Genomic DNA, 19,663 nt, shown 5'->3' with positions numbered 1-19,663 from the left:
GGTAAAATTAATATAAAAGTTATCCATGAGACATTTTATATTCTCTTTTTGAAGCAAGTCTTCAAAATCCAGTGTATATTTCACACGTGCATAATCTCAGTTTGGACAGGCCACATTTTGACTGTTTGACAGTCACATGTGGCCAGTGGCTGCCCTCGTGGGCAGTGCAGTCCTAGACGCTAAACTACATGAGAGCAAGTTACTATCTTCTGTTCACTTCTGTCTCCCTAGAATCTAAAGCAGTACCTGGCAGGTAAGAAACATATATTTTGTTGAATGGATCACTTAAAAAATGCCAAGATCTCTAATACAAAGCCATTTGAGAAAGAGAGCTTGATAGCAAGCTACCAAGGTTTCTCAAGCCAATAAAAATATAAGAAATGGAAAGACTTGTGAAATATTAATACTGTGAAAGGTCCTTGTTGTATTTAATTCTTGAAAAGAAAAAAAAAATCATTGCTTAAGAGAAGAAAACTACCTCTCTGGAGATATGAACAAAAGTAGTTATTTTCTAAAATTAACTAACTTATATAGGGCAAGGAAAGCTGGCTGAAATATGTCAGAGGCTCGACTCTTCACTTGGTCACCCTTACAAATACGAGTCACCACAAGCTTCCAGCCTCAAAACATCTCAACTGCCGAAATAAACTTTGATGTTGCTCTTTCATTCTAACAGTTAGGCCTCTTGAACATTTTAGGAATAACCAAAGGTTATACTGAAGGCTGTTCGTTTTCTCAGGCAAGACTTGGAGTCACCATGTAGGGTTCACTTTGGTTTGAGGAACTGAAAGCCGAACTGTGGTTGCCCAAGTGTCCACACTCACTTCATTTTGCTCATGCACACTTAAGTGCTCCCTAACTATTTCATTATCTTGTATACACCGAGATTTTTCTTTTCATATTTAGTTTCTTGTATTTTTTTCCATCTTTTTTCTCTTTCACTCTTGTTTTTCACAGACTGATTTGGGTAAAATTCCCTATTGAGGCTAACATGTCATGGAGCTGCATAAAACCCTCACTTTCTCTTGCCATCTGTTGTGTTATGATGTAAATACATATTCACAAGAGTACCTAATCCTAATAATTTCAAACATCATACTCCTCTGTAGAGCAGCAATTCCCAATATACAATATGTGGACTCCTGGGGGTCCTGGAGACATTTTCAAAGAGGTCCAAGAAGTCAAAACTATTTCACTAAGATGTTATTTGCCTCTTTTATCGTGTTGACATTTGCCCTGATGGTGCAAAACCAGTGGTAGGGAAGCTGCTGGCACCTTAGCAGGAATTAAAGCAATGGGACTAACCTGTGGTAGTCGTAATCACAGGCACTTGCAGTATAACAAGTTGCTTTTTTTAATTTTTGGCCACACCAAGCAGCATGTGAGATCTTAGTTCCTAGACCAGGGATCGAAGCCTTGACCCCTGCATTGGAAGGCAATCTTAACCACTGGACAGCTGGCGAAGACCCTTGAGATTCATTTTTAAATGTCCTTAATAAAGCAGTAAAAATTAATTTTCTTAAGTAACCCTTGAGAACATATCCTGCTAAAACCTATGTGAAGAGAAGGGCTGTACACAGAAAGCACTTGGCTACCTAATACAGTTGTCTGCAAAAAAAGCACCATGTAACAGTGAACCACTCACTTTTTTTCATGGAGCACCACTTTTACTTGAAATAACAATAGACTAACAATGGTTATTAAGCTTCTCTGGTGGCTGAGAGGGTAAAGAATCTGCCTACAATGCAGGAGACCCAGGTTCAATCCCTAGGTCGGGAAGATCCCCTGAAGAAGGGAATGGCAACCTACTCCAGTCTTCTTGCCTGGAGAATCCCATGGACAGAGGAGCCTGGCAGGCTACAGTCCATGGGGTTGCAAAGAGTCAGACACAACTGAGTAACTAACACTTTCAGTTTTCAACCATGGTTATTAAAGATTGAGTGTCTGATAGACATTTTCTCAAAAGAGAACAAAACCAGCCAGATACTTCAAAAAAAACTAATAGCTTGTTGCCAATGACTGAATTTTAAGCTTTTAAGTAAAAATCAGAACTTCAGAAGACTTATCTACCACCTAGAGCTTCGACAGTTTCCCAATACTTCAGGATCAAAATGCAAGACGGACCAATGGATTTTAATAAGAAAGAACAAAAAATATTTACTGGAATAATTTCAGGTTCCACAATGCAACTAACCTTTAAAAAATTCCACTTGCAGAGTTTTAGTACAGGAACAAAAATACCCATAATCATGTAAAAAGACTATTAAAATACTCCTTTCTTTTTCTAAGAGTTTATCTATGTGAAGCTAGATTTTCTTCATATATTTCAATCAGAACGATATACTGCAACAAATTGAATGTTTAAGTAGTTATGAGTGTCCAGCTGTCTATTAGGGTAAACATTAAAGAAATCTGCAAATGTTTAAAGCAATTCCACTTTTCTAATTTTTATTTTGGCTTTGGATGAGTTTGTTACAAAAATCTATTGTTATGTTTATTATACTAACATATGTTACAATATACACACTATGCATTATTCATTTAAAGTAATATAAAACAGTATTCAGTTGATTTCTAATACAGTGTGTGCATGCTCAGTCCATTTGAGACTCTAAGAACTGTAACCCACCAGGCTCCTCTGTCCATGGGATTTCCCAGGCAAGAATACTGGAGTGGGTTGCCAATTCCTTCTGCAGTGGATCTTCCCACCCAGGGATGGAACAGGCATCTCCCGCATTGCAGGCAGATTCTTTATTGCTGAGCCACCTGGGGAAGCCCTCTACACAGTATGTTTCAAGAAAAAAAATAAAAGCTCTTTGAGGAGCCTGTTTTTAAGTATCAAAGAATCAAAACCAAAAAGTCTGAGGACCATTAGAATGAAGAATAAAGCCAAAGATGAGCCTCTCTCCTCCTCAGTCACTTCTTATTTGCAAAGATAACCAATCTTTTTGGTGGGTAAGCTTCTAGCCCTTTTTATGTGTTTTCATGCAAATGTGCCTATGAAAGTTCCACCCCTCCACTGCCAAACATCTATCTTTTAAGAGCTATACCATACATGCTTTTCAATTTGTTCACATGTCAGCATATTTAAATTTATATCACTCTTCATAAATGCTAAGAAATATACCACAGTATAATTTGTTAGAGTATGGTACATTTTCTTTGAGTAGACATTTCCAGTTTTCTATTAAACAATACTGGGGAGGGAAAAAAATGTCTTTTTAACAAAGACCTAACAGTTAAATGGCACCCCACTCCAGTACTCTTGCCTGGAAAATCCCATGGATGGAGGAGCCTGGTAGGCTGCAGTCCATGGGGTCGCTAAGAGTCACACAGGACTGAGCGACTTCACTTTCACTTTTCACTTTCATGCACTGGAGAAGGAAATGGCAACCTACTCCAGTGTTCTTGCCTGGAGAATCTCAGGGACGGGGGTCACACAGAGTCGGACATGACTGAAGCGACTTAGCAGCAGCAGCAGTTAAAAACTGTTTAACATTACTTCAAAGTGCTTTGAAGAAAGAAAAGCAGTTCTTGGTTCTCGTCCTCCTTTTCAAAAACCTAAAGCTCGAAAATGAGTAAATGCAAAACATCCCAGACAGCCAAATTAAGGCTAAGAATCTTCTCTGCTTGGAAAGTAGACAATAGTGGAAGTTTCAGATTATCTGATAATACCTATTAAAATGTAATAAGTAAAATAATAAAACCTGAAAGTCTATCTGCACATACTTTGGACTTCTACCCAAAGACCTTCTTCCCAAGTCCTGCCTAGCGATTTGAGCTCCTTTACAATACTGTTCATTACAACTATATTTACAGACCACACAACTATGAAGACTAGGTTGTATCCCACAATACCTGAAGGATAGTCACATTTCAGTTCTAACAGATACTCCCAAATAGCATGCCAAGAAGTCTTTGCTGTATGAATGCCCATATCTACACACGCTTGCCAATACCAGTTATTATTAATCTTGTTCATTTTTCCTAACTTGATGGGGGAAAATGGCATTACAACTGGCACTTCCCTAATGATGAGCAAGAGAGGATATCTTTTCCTAAGTAGATGAGCCTTTCAGGTATCCCTTTCTGAACTGCTGCTTATCCTGTATACATTTTTGTCATATGTTGCCTACCTTTTTCAAATTAACAGGAGTTTATCTCCTGGCCTTTTTAAAAAATAGGATCTCTCTTAAGATAATTTCCTAACTAAAACATCTTAGGGATTCCAAGACATATACATCTAAACCTAAAGTACAAACTCTTAACATCCACAATGCATTACTCATACTCTACAAAGAAGTGTCAAACATTTCCATATATCGGTAGGAAAGTATGGGATTATACAGAAATAGATACACTCATCTCTTATTTTCAATCACCACTTATAAATACACAAGCTTACTAATATGAAACAATACTACTTGTGTCAGATACTCCATGAAGTCCTTCCCAAACATTATGATTTAATTCCCAACAACCTTGTGCAATAAGGTTTATTGCTATTTACAGATAAACTTGTACAGTAAGCTTATTGCCCCTATTTACAGATAAAAAGGCAGGAGGAGAAGTGGACGACAGAGGATGAGATGGTTGGATGGCATCACCAACTTGATGGACATAAATTTGAGCAAGCTCAGGGAGATGGTGATAGACAAGGAAGCCTGGCGTGCTGCAGTCCATGGGGTCGCCAAAAACTGGACACAAGTGAGTGACTGGACTGAACAGATAAACTGAGAAGTCCAGAGTAGCATCAGTTTGCCAGGGAACACAGAGCTGAGCAAGGATTCTAACTGATGTTTGTCTGATTCCAAGCAAGAGATCACTGATCCTCCCAACAGTGTGCACTGCTGCCTCTAATTCTGCTCAGTTAATAGCACATGCACATTGAAGGGTCTCATTTTTCTCCAAAGGTTCATTACATCATTTGAGATGTCATAATAAAAATCAAATACTAGGTGCTTTAATCATCATTGATTAAAACTATGACTATCATGTGCTAAGTCTCTTCAGTCATATCTGACTCTTTGTGACCCCATGGACTGGAGCCCGCCAGGCTCCTCTGTCCATGGGACTCTCCAGGCAAAAATACCAGAGTGGGTTGCCACGCCCTCTTCGAGGGGAATCTTCCTGACCTGGGGATCAAATCCACATTTCCTGCATTGAGGCAGGTTCTTCACTCAACCTTAAAAAAAAAGCAGCTAAGGCTCAGTCAGCCTTACTATAGCGTTCTTAGCCCTCTCACGATTTACCCAAATCCCAGTTGGAGGGCTGGGAACAGTTCCACGCCCATGGAATGATTTGGGGAACAGCTGTTTCCAGGAAGCACTTATAAAGTAAAAGCAGTTGAACATAATCTCTGGTGAGCAGATCCCAAAATTAACCCCAAGCATCAAGTCTTGCATGAGATGATCCCAAATAACCATCTGTTAACCGACATAAACTGAAGTGAGTGAGCCCCTAAGTTAAACACACAAAGAATCAGAACTCCTGAAGCACACCGGCTGCTCTCGCTGCCCCTCTGGGCTCAGCCTTCACCAACATCCTGCCTCATACTCGGGTCTCTCTAATTCCAAACAGCTTGCCATGCCCCCACACACACCAGGGTATTTCGCACCTCCATGCCTTGGCTTCTGTTTCCCTTCTGCTCTGCCATCCCCACCGCACACAGCTTCAATTGCCTTCACGTGTCTTGCTCTCTGAACCTCTCTCTGGCTGGCTGTACCAGCACTCAGCTAAGGTCAACGACCCTCCTATGTTTCTGGGGTATCCCATACATACCCTATGGTGTATTTACAAACTTCTCTACCTGTAGAGATATTAATCCACCTCTGGGATCATTGGCACAGTAAGCCACTGTTAGTGTTAAGACAAAAATATCACTGAGGAATTGAAGCAGAACAAAGTGCAAGTCACTATACTCCATATACTTTTCTTCAGAAAAAGAAATGTGTTCTTCTTTCTAGCCCCTGAAATCTAGCATGGAGCTGTCTACCAGCACAGGTGCTCCATCTATGCTAGTTAAATTAAGAATTTTTATTAAGCCATAAGGAATGAATCCATTTCTGAAACTCAAAAAACTGCAGCAATAGGTAAACTACAGACCACAAAATAGAGAAATTAAAATGTTCAACCTCACTTATCTCTCCAAAGAAAAGCAAGAGCTTCTCCATTTTTGCAAGAACAGCTGACTTTTTTAAAAAAAATCAGCATTTGGGGATCACCAGAAAAAACTCAGTCACAGCTCCAACAGTTTTAACATTGTCATAGGTTCTTTTAAATAAGCTCTCCAGTACTCACCTGGCTAGCTCAAGTGGTAAGAGGAGTAAAACTTTGTTTTGAAAACTAATTTTCAATCAAATTTCTCCTCAAAATATTACTTAGTAAAGCTCCGACTGCAAAAAGATATTGTTAAGTTTCTGGGGTAAGATCCAAAATTAAAGTTGCTAAAAGAACATAAACCCCAGGTAATCAAACTCTAAGTTAGCAGATTTGGGGCTTCAGGGCACGGGGGACGGGCGGAGGAAGCATGCCAGTCAGCATGTGGGATCTTAGTTCCTTGACCAGGGACTGAATCCACGCCCCCTGCATCCTAAGCATGGAGTCTTAACCACTGGACCGCAAGGGAAGTTCCAGTTCTCAGAATTTAATCTTTATAGCTCTGACTTAATTTTTACATGCAAGGGACACAAATGAATCAGGACCTAGACTTGTCAGAGTCAGCACAACATCCATGTAGAAAGAATAAGGCTGTTCCTAAAATGACACAGCCCTCCATGCTTGAGCTCTAACCAATAGTCTCTCTACCCAACTCATTTCGAACAGCTCCTTGGTTGTCAAATTATGACTAACCGTATCAATCAGTAAATGTAGTGTTTTGAATTTTTTAACTGGAGGATAATTGCTTTACAATGTTGTGGTGGTTTCTGCTGTACAGTACCGTGAATCAGTCATAAACATATGTCCCCTCCCGTACGCCCCCTCATCCGGACCATCTAGGTCATCAAAAAGCACCCAGCTGAGCACCCTGTGTTATACAGCAACTTCCCACTATTTTACTTCATAACATATAGACGTCAATGCTTCTCTCTCAATTTGTTCCACTCTCTGTCCCCGTGTCCACAAGTCCATTCTGTACATCTTTATCTCTATTCCATTTTTCTAGATTCCATATATATGCGTTACTCTACATGACAAATTTAGTGTTTTCAGTAGAGTACTTCCAAATTTAAATGTGCATGTCTTTTGACAGCAATTTCCAGTCTAAGAATTTACCTTATAAAAATATTCAAGTAAAAAAAAAATATATTCAAGTAAAAAGAATATCCAAGAGTCCTATGACATACATACACTCATGGTCAACTGAAATCACTATGAAAAGAACATTTAATTTGTTGCACTCCTATGCAAAATGATGCAACTGCTAGTTTAAGGAGAGTTAACTATTTGTACCTACACTGAAGTTTCTTAAGGATACATTACTTAGTAAAAGCAAAAAAAAAAACCAGTATAATTGGATTACTAAAAAGTGTTTTGTGGATACATGCATAGGAGAATTTCTGAAAAATAATATACTAAGTTACCAAATGTAAGACCTGGGAAATGCATGGGAATGGGGAAGATTAAAGAAAAAGTATTTTCACATTTTCATAATTCATACTTTCAAATTAATTGAAGTGTACACATTTGTAAGAATTTATCAAGATATTTATTTAATATTTATATACTCTATTATTCCTAGGTTATACCTTTTTAAAAAAAGTAATTCACGCTCAATGAACATAAAAACACAAAAGACACCACCCAAAGATTTCTACTTTTATGAGCACTCATCCCAGAACAGAAGGAAAAATTTTTTTATTTCTGTTATTACCACCAAATAATATACATCCAGCCTTCACATTTCAACATCAAGGGGAAACACAACAGCTGATATGGGAGTGATTACTGGGTGATGCTTTATACACCTCCCCAGGGCTCTATAAGGCTTCTTTTCCACACTAACCTCCCAGATTTGATTTCCTCATCCTTAGACATTTAACATCGTGAATTCAAAAAGCAGAGATGGGATTCAAACTCAGATGTAACATTCTTCTGGCTACACTCTTCTATTCAACAAGAGGATATGAGGCAGGCATCAAGACTCTACATCAAGAGGTTTCAGCATGACTTCTCCCTCCTACTCTTTCTTAATCTTTAATATTCTAAGTTTAAGAGACGTTTCCCCCAAGGCAGGATCCTTCTAAACTTGGTGACAAACTGGGACAACCAGGCGCCATGCACTCCACCCAGGACACCTCTACATCCTTGTCATCTGGAACACGTGCTGTGAGCCACGACCACCTGCCTGGGACAAAGCCACAGCACCGACCTCTTCACGCCCTCTGTTCCACTCTCTTATCTCCTTAGGCCCCCTCCAACTTCCATGCCGTTCATTTATACTAACATGAAGCTGCTTTAAAAAAAAAAAAAAGTTTCACGGAAAAAGTAGTCTCATTTTCTATCTTAAAACAGGATGTCCGGATATTTTTACTCTGTAGTAAGCCCGGATCCAGACTAGCTGTATCTGTCCTTTTCCAAGACAAAAAAATCAACCCTTCGAAGAAGCCAAACAAGATTTCTTTTTTCTTCAGAGACACCAAGAAACAGTGTCTGCTCTGACTTGCCACTACAAACATGATCAGGCTGCTGTGTAAGCTACTTTTGAGGATTTGACAACTTTAAACGGGAGGAATGAAGACAGGGTAGAGTCACAGTTTGGAAATGGGTTCCACTAATCAGTGTCCTGGGCAAGTCACTTCTTCTCCCAGGACTTATGGCAAATAGCACTGGGGGTGGGGGGACCCTATTGTGCTATTTCATTTTTATTAGTTTTCCTCTCTTAAAACAGTAGGCGTTTAACACATTCTGAAAGCAGTATTCTATAATCAAAGGACTTGCATAGACAAAGAAAGTCTTCAGAAGAGTTATTCACACCAAGCCACCTGTCTCAAAACCAACTACTCTAACACATCACCTTGTTTTGGGGACTTCTGTGGCCAAAGACGGAATTCATAATTTGAGGAGGCGGCTACTTTACCAAGGACCAGATTTTTTAATACGCAAAAATGAGGGAATTTAGGGTACTTCAAGGGTTTCTTACATTTCTTACAACTTCATTGTTATGAATAAAATACATGGAATGTTTTACTTATTCTAGTATACTAAAATGACAAAGTGAAATATTTTAAACCTAGCCCATAATATTCATATTGTGACCATTAGTTTCCAACATTGTCTTTAATCAAGTATTTAGACAAGCACATGAAGCACTGGACTTTGTCTGCACTGTTTTGGAACCAAATATGTACTAATAAAAAGCAGAAGGGGTTGTCTTTGAGAAGGCGAGCTCAGTCACCCAAAGTGTCAAAACAGATGCCAGAGGGTAGGTCAACTGTCTTCAACGTCTTGTCCACTGAGCAAGAAGAGGATCTACTAAATGTACGAGCCTCTTCCATCTCTAGCAACTTATAAACAGAATATGCTTCTAGATGTTTCCAGAACATTAAAAAAAAATGAAAAAAGAGCCTAATACATGAATTCTGGAAGAGAGGCTGTATTTCAGGTTGCTCCAAAATTCATAAATCACTCTACATTTATTCACAGCACAGCCAGAAGGCTGAGACTTAACACCGCCCTCAGTCACTTACTCATCCATCTAAAGCACACTCGCTCAGAGATAGTCTACACAGTGGATTAAGCTCTCCTCCACAGGCTTTCCTCACTTCTCTCTCAGGAACAGTTTACTGTGCTTGACTTCCACTAATCACTGGCCTCCTTCACTCTTCTCTGCTAGCCCCTCTTTTCAAGAGTTCCACACTTATTTCTTTGATGACCTTGTCCAATTCCGTGACTTCAATATCATAAGCTAACAAAGCCTCTAATTTTTCACCAGTACTTCCCACCTTCTCTTGGGCTCCAGACCAATATATCCAACTATTAATATCTACTCAACTTCATCATTTCAAATTTCTAATAAGAATTAGAAACATAATACGCCAAAAAGTAAAGCTCCTAATTTCCACCCAAGAACCTATTTGTCACACAATACCCTCTATTTGGGTAAATGGCACCCCCCTTCCACCCAACTGTTCTGGCCAAAAAACCTTGTCATCCTTCTCTCTTCAAACACCCCTCATTTAACCCGTCAGTAAATCCTACTAGCTGTTCCCTAGAAATAAGCCGAGACTGACCACTATTCATCACCTCTGAGCTAACACGATCCTCTCTTGCTAAGACATTACAAGTCAATTGGCTCCCCATTCCTAGAGCTAAATACAATTTTCAGATATTTTATGCTCTAAGCATTTTCAAGCCAAAATGTACGTGGGATGCTTGTGGATCCTTCAACTTGTAGAAGAACTACACAGATTGCAACCACCAATTCCTCCTCTCTGAACATGCATGCGACTCTACCATTAACTTCTTTCCACATTCCCCTGGAACCTGTGCTGGCCTCATGGCCTGCCTTAATCAACAGAATGAAATTAAAAGCAATACAGTACCAATTCTGCACCTAGCCTTCAAAAGGCCCAGGAGTTTCTGCTTTCACTAGGGGTAACCAGCCAGGGGCCACTATTGAGTAACAAGATACCATATGGTGAAAGATGACCTGGACAAGTACCAAGAGGCCAGACATGTGAGTGGAGTCTTCTTGGACCTTTTAGCCCAGCTTAGTAAATGACCCAAAATGATACCAAGTGGAACAGAACTAACCACCTAGCAGACCCATATGATCACAGAGAAGCACAATAAAATACCCTGAAAACTGGTGGCTCAAGACAACAGCAACTTACTCTTCTCCAGGGGATCTTCCTGACCCAGGGATCTAACTCACATCTCTCGTGTCTCCTGAACTGGGGCAAGCAGTTTCTTAGACTTACACTAGATTCCTCAAATAATACGTCTCTAATTTCAAACTATTTCTTAAGCAAGTTAAATAGTCTCGGCATAATTCTCTAAAACACATAATTTATGTACTATAGATTCCCCTTCAGGGCAACAAAATTCACATACTATATTGGTATTTTAACTGTGTGTATTTACCAATACCGAACACTTACCAAACAGCAATTTTGGACCATGATAAAATACACAGTTTTAATATAGTGCTGAAAACTATGTTTGCAACCAGCTTCCAAACAAAACTCCACAGTCAAAGCCCACTAGTAAACATCAGATTTATGGGGCAGACATCCTAACTAAAAATGCCAATTCTATCCCTTGGTCATTGCTCCCACACTGCCACCCTCCTGTCTTATGACTCTACAAGCCTGAATCAGAATCAACAGCTGATAAAGGAACCTCCACTAAAAATAGTAGATTCTCTTTCCTCCCAGACCAAACCAACTAACTACCAGTGTTCCTGAACGGATAATTCACACTTATCAAAATTACTGCTGGAATAGTTGCTGTCCGAATGCTGTTAAAGAATGTTAAAATGGAGCTGCTTCAAAATATACATCAAGGTGGCTCAACAGCTTCACTTTAATATGGAATCCCAGACCTACAACAACACATGAACTGCAGTGGTGTGACTCACAAAAGCCTTTCAAAGTATGATGAAGATTGTGTCCCTCATGCTGACTGCCCAAATGAGGTACAGGTGCAAAAGCAACTAAGCTGCCATACTACAGAAAAGAAATGCAAGCCCCTTACAGGGGAAAGCCCATCTCTCTGTAATTCCAAAATACACCTTTAAATCTTAGCTGGTAACTCACTCATTTCAAGCAGAACTCAAAACTCTGAACAAAGCATGCCCCTTGTTAGTTTATTATAATGGCGTTTGGCATGAACAGAGAATGTAAGTCATCCCACAAATCAAAAGGAAGCCAGAAACAGAAGCCAAGATTCTCAGTTCCCACTGGCTCCAGGCACATGTCATGTTTTCATAACGTCTTCCTTGTTATCACGGACAGACACACAGAAGCTACTTATCAAAATTTTTTTAAAAAATCTAATAAAGTGAGAAAGAAAAGCAAGAAATCTTCCTAACTTTCTCAAACTGTACTGAGAAAACAACATGAAATCAAGAAAAATCTCATTGGCTACAACCACTTAAGCAGTCATGCATTACCGATCTTAAACCCTGCATTGCAAAGATAACCTTTACCAGCCACAAAAGTTTCCTAACATTCAGAACCTTACGTCTATGAATGTGTGAGAAATTTCCCTAATGCACAAGATTCACCTGGACCACCACTGATAACCCAGGAGCATTCCTGTTAAAACACCTTGGGGCATATCCTGTTAAAATATTTACCATTAAAAACAGCTTTTAATGTCCTGAGACACCAGGGTCTTATGCCCTGGTTAACTGGCATATGGCTACTCCTGGTACCATCCTCATCTATACTTAACCACTTTTATATAAAATGCAGCACTAGCTTTTACGTAGCCATTTAAAGTAAGATATATTTAAAACCCCAGTAACTTTTATACATGCTCTATCCCATTTATATGCTAAACACAAGATTCTAATATTGAAATAAGTTATCCATTTAATTTCCTTTCTTTAAAAATTATTGCAAGGAAGCAAAAAACAAAGATACTTGAGCTTAGGCACCACCGTTTATTTTAAAAGATCCTTCCTGGAAAAATATTAACTATAATATCCCACTATTTTTTATTTTTTATTCAAATATGTTTTTGGCTACATACAATTCTAATCAAGGTTAACAGCTAAAGCATGAGGAAGTTTAAGCTAGAAAAAGTTGGAAAATGTGACAATTTTCGTAATTTAAAAGTAGTGGAAACAAACCACCATCCTCTAAGTTCCCCAGTGTCAGCGACTTTCTTGTTCCCTCTCCCATGCCCAACAGCCCACAACATAACAAAAGGAAATCAGTGCTATTTACATAAATATATAGGGGCACATACAAGGTCCCACAAGACACCAGTGACTCTTCCAACCCAAAGTCAGCTATGGCCTTCCGAAGCCACGACAATTTTCACACCCAACTTTTCCCCCAGGGGTAGGGAAGGAAATTTTTTTAAAGTTTATACCTCCAGAGTGAAGCCAAGTCGTCCTGTGTTGTATCTGTCACATTTGGAACAAAAAGTGCAATACTATCACAGGTACTCTATGCAATGTTCTCTTCATTCTGAACGCAGAGGATCTCAAACTGAAGCACTGCTATAATCTCCCCCAACTGAGGGGTATCTGAATCCAGAAGAGCAACATTCCTTCCACATTCCCTTCAGACTTCAGTAATCAGGAACTAAGCTTGGTCTGAACCAAACTCTGCAAGGCCCCTTCCAGCAAGGGTCCGCCCACCTCTGCTCCCCGGCAGAATTTTGGCCAGCCTACCACGCGTCACATCACATCACCTCACCCATTGGCCTGCTCCCCTATTTAGCTGGTACAAGCCCATTCATCCATCTCAGAGTGCTGCCATAAGCATTCTTCAGCCTAGGGCTCCCAACATGCCTTGCACAGCAGGTATAAAGGTCACTGTTGCACATGTGGGTGTGCCTGCCTCAGATGCCCACATGATGGGATGGAATGCAATGACTGCTAAGCACAAAGAACTCCACCCAGAAGTCCAGCAGGCTCACCAGCAAGGACTGGGCTTCAGTATTCAAGTCACTCTCATCAATACCACCTGACCACCCTCTAGGTGCTGGATATGTGGATCACCAAGGTGCCTTCTCTGCTCTCTCCCAAAGCCTATTCAGACAGTAGAACAGTCCAGATAAGGAAAACTGCAAAACCGTTTCAAGGTTCAGTTAAATCCAAATTGTAATAGAGGTTTCCAGCAAATCTCCCTGGGCAGAAAAATCAAGCTCCATTATTGGTTTTAACCACTTCAATACAAGCAAAGGGCTTCCTTGACAGCTCTCTTAATAAATCAGTAAAAAAAAAAAAAAAAGTTGTCTCTAATGTACTCACTCCTATTTACTTTGCTAGTAACGCTGTATGGTTCAAAATCCTGAACATTTCAATGACTAATGAAAATCAGCTATAAAATTTAATCTACCAAGTTCATCAGTGGAAGCTTCTCCAGTTTAATACTTGCTGCCACTAGAAACATTTTACTTTATGTGCTTTCTTCAATAGTTACTTGTTACTTTATGACAAAGAGGCTGCTAAGTATGTTTTTAGGTTGGGCAAAAGCCTTTAAGAATAAAAGCAGTCTATTACCAATGTTTTTAATTCCCTACACATGAGGAACAAACTCACACAAGGTTAGAGAAGAAAAATCAGGAGAATAAGACAAACTAATTGCATTCACAGGCAGGTCAATACATTTAAAGTTTAAATTTAGCAACTCCTGAATGTTAAAATGTCAGTTCTTCAACACAACTATTTGCCTATTTCTTATTCAACAGTTGAAGAAAATTAATAAGACACAGCGGCTAAACAAAAACCAATTAGAATTCACAGAATATGCTTACATTTTTTTCCAGTAAGGAAACAATTCAGACTATCTCTTTTAATTTTTCAACTGATATTAAACTGAGATCAATTTAGAGTTTTCACTACACACTGTATTGTTTTAGATGCTTTCAAAATTCCATTCTGCTATATAAAATAATTTGACCACTACCAAAATTCCCAGCTAGAACTAAATCACTTCCCAACTAATCCTAATGAAAATTAAGTATAGTACATGAAGATAAACCCACAAGAATCCCACAAGCTCGTGAACAAAAACACAGTTGGTGGAAATTATTTACCTGGAAGAAAACTCCATCTACAAACAGGCTTAAGATTGACCTATTGGGTAGCCAATTCTCCAAGTCAAGCACCAGGGAAATGCATATCAAACCCTTTCAGCCCTCCAGCATACACACTCGCACCAATACCTAACCAGATGCTGCTCCCCCTCCGGCTGCTCTAGTTGAAATTAACTTCCAGTTTTCCGCTGGGTCAAGGGTTGGGAGTGGGGGATGGGGGAAGGCAGAAACCCTAACCCCACTGGACAGAAGCCAGCAAGGCACAGGCCAACCCCGGTACCCACTGGGAGGAAGCAGGGCCTTTCCAACCGGAGTTAGAGAGCCGGGATCTGGCCTGCTCGGGAGAAAGGAGCCATTTCTCCAAAATAGTCCAGGGATTAAAAGTCTCCAAACGCTTTGTAAACTGACACACTACACATGCTTTCCAAAAAGTGCAACCCCCGCCCCCCCCCCCGCCCCCGCCTTGTTGAGGAAGCAACAATCTTCAACCTTCTCTATCTCTTCGTGGTTTATCTACAAGCCAAATATTTTTAAAATTGAGGAGCAGGGTAGGGGGGAGGCCGGGAGACAAAGGCGGGTTTGCAGAAAACCGTCTTACTCTGCAGGAACTGAAAGGCGCTTTGGGGCAGGAGAAACCCAGGCGTTCCCTCACGGGGAGCTCCCAGGGTAAAGGCAAATTCCTCTCCCCTCAGATGCGCGGACGGCCCCCCAAGACTCTTGCCCGCCACCGTGGGACAGAGAAGGGAAAGGCACGCCACACCCGCGCGCGGCCGCTGCTGCTTTCGCCTCTCCTATGGTTTAAGGGGGGAGGGGGGGGGCGGTCACCCACTGCTTCCCAATTCCCACGGATGCCCAGAAACTGCCCTCGGAGACTCTTGATTTCCTGTTGCACCAACCTGACCTGTTCTCTGCCGGAGAACATTTAACCGAAAGAGCTTCCTTAAGCGACTTTAAATACCAGTATAAACAATCCGGTGGCAGGGCCACAGACGAGCTGTCTATTCCTACAGAGCAGTGTGCACACACACACACCTGCCAGAAACATAAATGCAAAAGAAAACGAGAAACGCCAAGCCACACAGCAACCCCAATAAGTGGAAAAGTTGTTTTCAGCTGTGTTCTCTCCTCCCAATGGCCGAGAAGGGAATCAATGAGGACATGCTAAGCAAGCTCACCTCTGCCTTTTGGGGACCGAGTGCTCAACTTCTATGAGTTTTCCGTGCAGTTCCACTTTACCTGCGGACACACAAGAGGTGCAGGACAGTTGGCCGAGTTGAGCGGCTCTCTGGGCCTTCTCAGACCCCGAGCGGCTCGAGGCCGAGACAGAAAGCGTCCCCGCGCGGGTGGGAAAAGAGAAATCAATGGGCAGAGGTCGGTAACACTCTCCCCGCCCCCCTCGGCCTTCCCCGCCCACGTCCCCCGAGACCCTAGCAGACAAACTCGGGGCAAAGGGCTGCGTGGGCTTTCCTCAGCTGGGGGCGCCTAGGCCCTTCTCCCGGGGGTTTCGGCCCAGGCCCGCCGGGAACAGGCAGAGAGTGGCGGGAAAGGCTTAAGGACCGCCGGGCAGGCGCCGAGAGAGCGAACGTCCAGAGGCGCAGCTGGGCACCAGAGGAACCACGCGCGAGGGACGGCGTCCGCCACCCCGAAAGGCACGCGGCTCTGAGCGGGACCCGAGCGCATCCTTCCCCCGCGCGCGCCCGACCAGCCCGGAGGCCGCGGCCCGAAACCCGGCCTCGCATGGGGACGGGCTCCCAGGCGACCCCTGGTCGCCCGCGCCCACCTCCCCTGTAGCTCGTCAGACCCGGGAAGATGGAGCCCAGAACCCGGGGGTTGCCCTCGCCCGCCTCCCCCCAGGGTCGAGGGGAGCGCGGGGCCGCCCGTGCGCGGCACCAGCCCCGCGGCCTCGCTAGGCAGCGAGGTCCAGGCCACTTTGGAGTTCTCCCTCGGCCCAGCTCTGGGGGCGAGAGAGGAGGCAGCGAGTCCACCGCCAGAACCCCCCCGCCCCATACACACTCACACACACACAGAGGGTAAGAAAGGAACGAGAATCGGGCGTTCGTTCCCGGCCCCCAAGGCCCGGCGTGCCGGAGCCTGGAGCACGCGCCTGGGCCCGGGCGGCGCGCGGGGCGAGCTTCCCCCCTCCCCGCTCCAGCACCCCAACCCCGGTCCCCGGCGCCGCACGGTGCCCCCGCTCCCCTCCAAGCCCGAGCCGGGGTTTTCTGGACAGCGCGCTCGCCCTTCGCCCGCAGATCCGGGCGGGGGAGGGGAGCCGCGGGGCCGGGTAGGCGCCCCGACTTGGGGAAGGGCCCCGACCCGCGCGTGCGGGCGCCCGGGCCTCGGCTGCTCTCCACAGGCGCACCCGCACCCGCCCAGGCCGGGGCCCGGTGCGGACAGTACGGTGTGGGCTGCCGCGGGCCCGACCCCGGCAGGCCCGGCCCGGGGCCCACCTGAAAGCGCCTCGATGGCCTTGAGGGCCCAGCTGTCGTCCGGACAGTCCACGAACGCGTAGCCCGTCTTCACCAGGAAGGGTCCCGACACCGGGATCTTGGCGTCCTTGAAGACGCTTTCTAGGTCCGAGGGGACGGCGTTCTCGCTGAGGTTTCCGATATACAGTTTGTTCATTGTGAAGAGTGGTTGTTGCTTTTAAGAAAAAAAAAATTAGGAGAAAAACGAAAAATTAAAACCACCCACAGCGATGGATGGATCCGGCGAGTTCCCCTCCTCTTCTCGCCGTTAAAATACACAAACACAGTAAGAACCAAGGACAGGAACGAGAAGCGAAAAAAATCAGATCCGAAGGTTCCTGTTTTTTCCTTTTCTAGGTATTAAAAGAAAAAAGAAAAACCCTAGCGACAACCCAAACGCATCCAAGAGTCTTCCTAACTCGGAGGAGGAGGCGGGATTAGCGAGAAAAAGGAGGAGAGGAAGGAGGGGGGAAACTACTTTTTGTCTTTTCCTCCCCAAACCCTCTGGCATCGACCGACGGACTGTGAAAATATCACACTACGAGAGGGCAAGCGCCGCCTCCCCATAAAAAAAAAACCCAGAAGGGTGACTGGCAGGAGGGAGGGGAGAAGGGGTGGAGGGGAGGAAGGCGCAGGAGGCGGAAAAAATCCGCTCCGAGTGTCCGGCTTTTTGAATGAGCCACGTGTTCAAACTACAAATCAACGTCTCACGTGAGGAATCCCAGCGCCTCAATTTCAGTGGGTTTCGCAGGAAAAAAAAAAAAAAAGAGCTAGCAAGAGGAGGAAGAGGGGGAGGGGTAACGAGATTGAGCGAAGGACCCTGCGCAGGGGCGGAGAAAGAGGGGCGGAAAATGCTAAAGAAGCCGCAGCCGGGGTCGCGGAGGGAAGCGCGGCTAGGGGAGCTGATGGTCATCACAGAGTTTAGAAAGGGTTATCTGGTCGGGGCGGATCCTCCAGGAGGGTAAAGGGGGCGGGAGGAATATTGATTTTTTTTTTTAATGTGATTGGAGTGGGGGTGCTAACTAGGCAATCCCTCAGCTCTATTTACCCGAGTTTTAAAGACTCGATTTTTAAAAATAGGCAATCAAACAAAGCCAAAGAGTCACAATTCCGAACTCGCCTTGTGGCTTCGATGACAGAAGTGTAACCTCGGCAAACCGCGAGCACCTTTCCAGGGGTTGGCGGGGACGGAAACGCAGCGAGGGGGTGGGGGGGGGGTGTGAGGGAGCCGGAGAGGCGGGCCGACGCGCCCCACCCTATGCACCCTTTGCTGGCGCGGGCACCGGCAAAGTGGGGCGGCCCCGAGCCAGGCCGGTGGGGGGATGGGAGCCCGCGGCGTCCTGGGCGGGTGTCTGGGCGACACCTCCTCCGCCTCCGCCTGCGCTCGCGGTGGCTTTGGGCTTCGCGTTTGCTATTGGTTGCGCGATTCAGAAAAGGCTCCGGGATCAATGAGGCCGGGGGCGGGCTTGGCCACCGGTGGGGGAGGGGAGCGCAGGGGCCGAGGTTTCTGGCGTTGGGATGGGGGCGTCCCGGGCCTCGGAGGCCGGAGCAGAAAAGTCAAAGTGGGAAAAGTCGGTATTTAAACGGAAACCATTTCTTCCTGTAGTTTCCAGAGGAGGAGGAAGAGGAGGAGTGGGGTAGGCTGGTACTTTTATTTAAAGAATTTTAGTTGGAGAACTTGGGACACTTAAAACAGGAACACCGCTGTGCGTTACCCCTAAGTGGTAACTTGCACTTGAAAAATTGCTTGAGTCTCTTTCTGCTGCTTTTCTGCCTGCATTTGGCCATTATAACCGTTCATAATTTCCCTTGTATGTAACGAGTACAATGGTGGGCGGTGGGGGAGGGTCTGGGCCCGATGGAGCCTTACAGGGCCAACGAAATGAGGACTGGAGACAAGGAACACGGAAATGAGTGCTGGGTTTCTTTTCGAAATCGCCAAGAGTCGTTTATTTTGTCCTCCACTCAAAGGCTTCATTTGCACCAGGATTCTTGTGGTATATTTTTAACAGGTATTCTATGGAAAAGAATGCTTATTTTTTTTAAATGATTGCAATTATATATATTAATAGGATGGAAATTTAAGCAGTCTTTATAATCACTTAATACTCTTATTATTAGAAAAATGTGTAGTAGAGAAAATACTGTTTACACTATATCATCAGTAATTATGATAATTGATAAAGTTCATTTCTTTTGGTCAAACCCATGCATTTAAAGATGTATGTTTTCCAACTGAAAGATGAATGGAAAATTATTTTTTCAATATGTGGGAATGGTTGTATGATATAAAGAGCATTTACATTTTTTATTTTAAAAAGAACTTACAGTTTTGTGTTAAGAAACCGGAAGGTGTCAGATCATCCATTTTAAATGCAACTGTTCTTTCTAACAGGTTTTTCTTTCCTGCCAAGCTAATCCAACTTTTTAAACGTAAACTCACTTTCACAAATATTTTCATTCATGTTTAATTTAGTGAA

General features: G+C 43.5%; 1 protein-coding gene across 4 annotated transcripts in view; it reads right to left on the bottom strand.

Annotated features, from left to right (window-relative positions):
* Positions 1-17,930, bottom strand: part of IGF2BP3 (insulin like growth factor 2 mRNA binding protein 3) — a 144,840-nt gene extending 126,910 nt beyond the window's left edge. Inside the window, exons 1-2 of one of the 4 annotated variants that reach the window (XM_027539925.1) lie at positions 17,166-17,930; positions 15,894-15,954 (exon numbers count right to left, since the gene is read on the bottom strand). In XM_027539925.1, the coding sequence (XP_027395726.1) occupies positions 15,894-15,954; positions 17,166-17,340 (236 nt within the window). In that variant the 5' untranslated portion in view covers positions 17,341-17,930. Of the gene's footprint in view, positions 1-14,718; positions 14,803-15,893; positions 15,955-17,165 lie in introns of those variants that run through there. The other 3 variants (XM_027539924.1, XM_027539923.1, XM_027539926.1) reach the window with 3 other exon arrangements.
* Positions 17,931-19,663: the final 1,733 nt, after the last annotated feature.

This window comes from Bos indicus x Bos taurus, chromosome 4 (genome assembly GCF_003369695.1).
Source record: "Bos indicus x Bos taurus breed Angus x Brahman F1 hybrid chromosome 4, Bos_hybrid_MaternalHap_v2.0, whole genome shotgun sequence".
Lineage (NCBI taxonomy): Eukaryota > Metazoa > Chordata > Mammalia > Artiodactyla > Bovidae > Bos > Bos indicus x Bos taurus.
The sequence above is the reverse complement of the archived record's forward strand: the minus strand, read 5'-3'. Positions and strand labels throughout refer to the sequence as shown.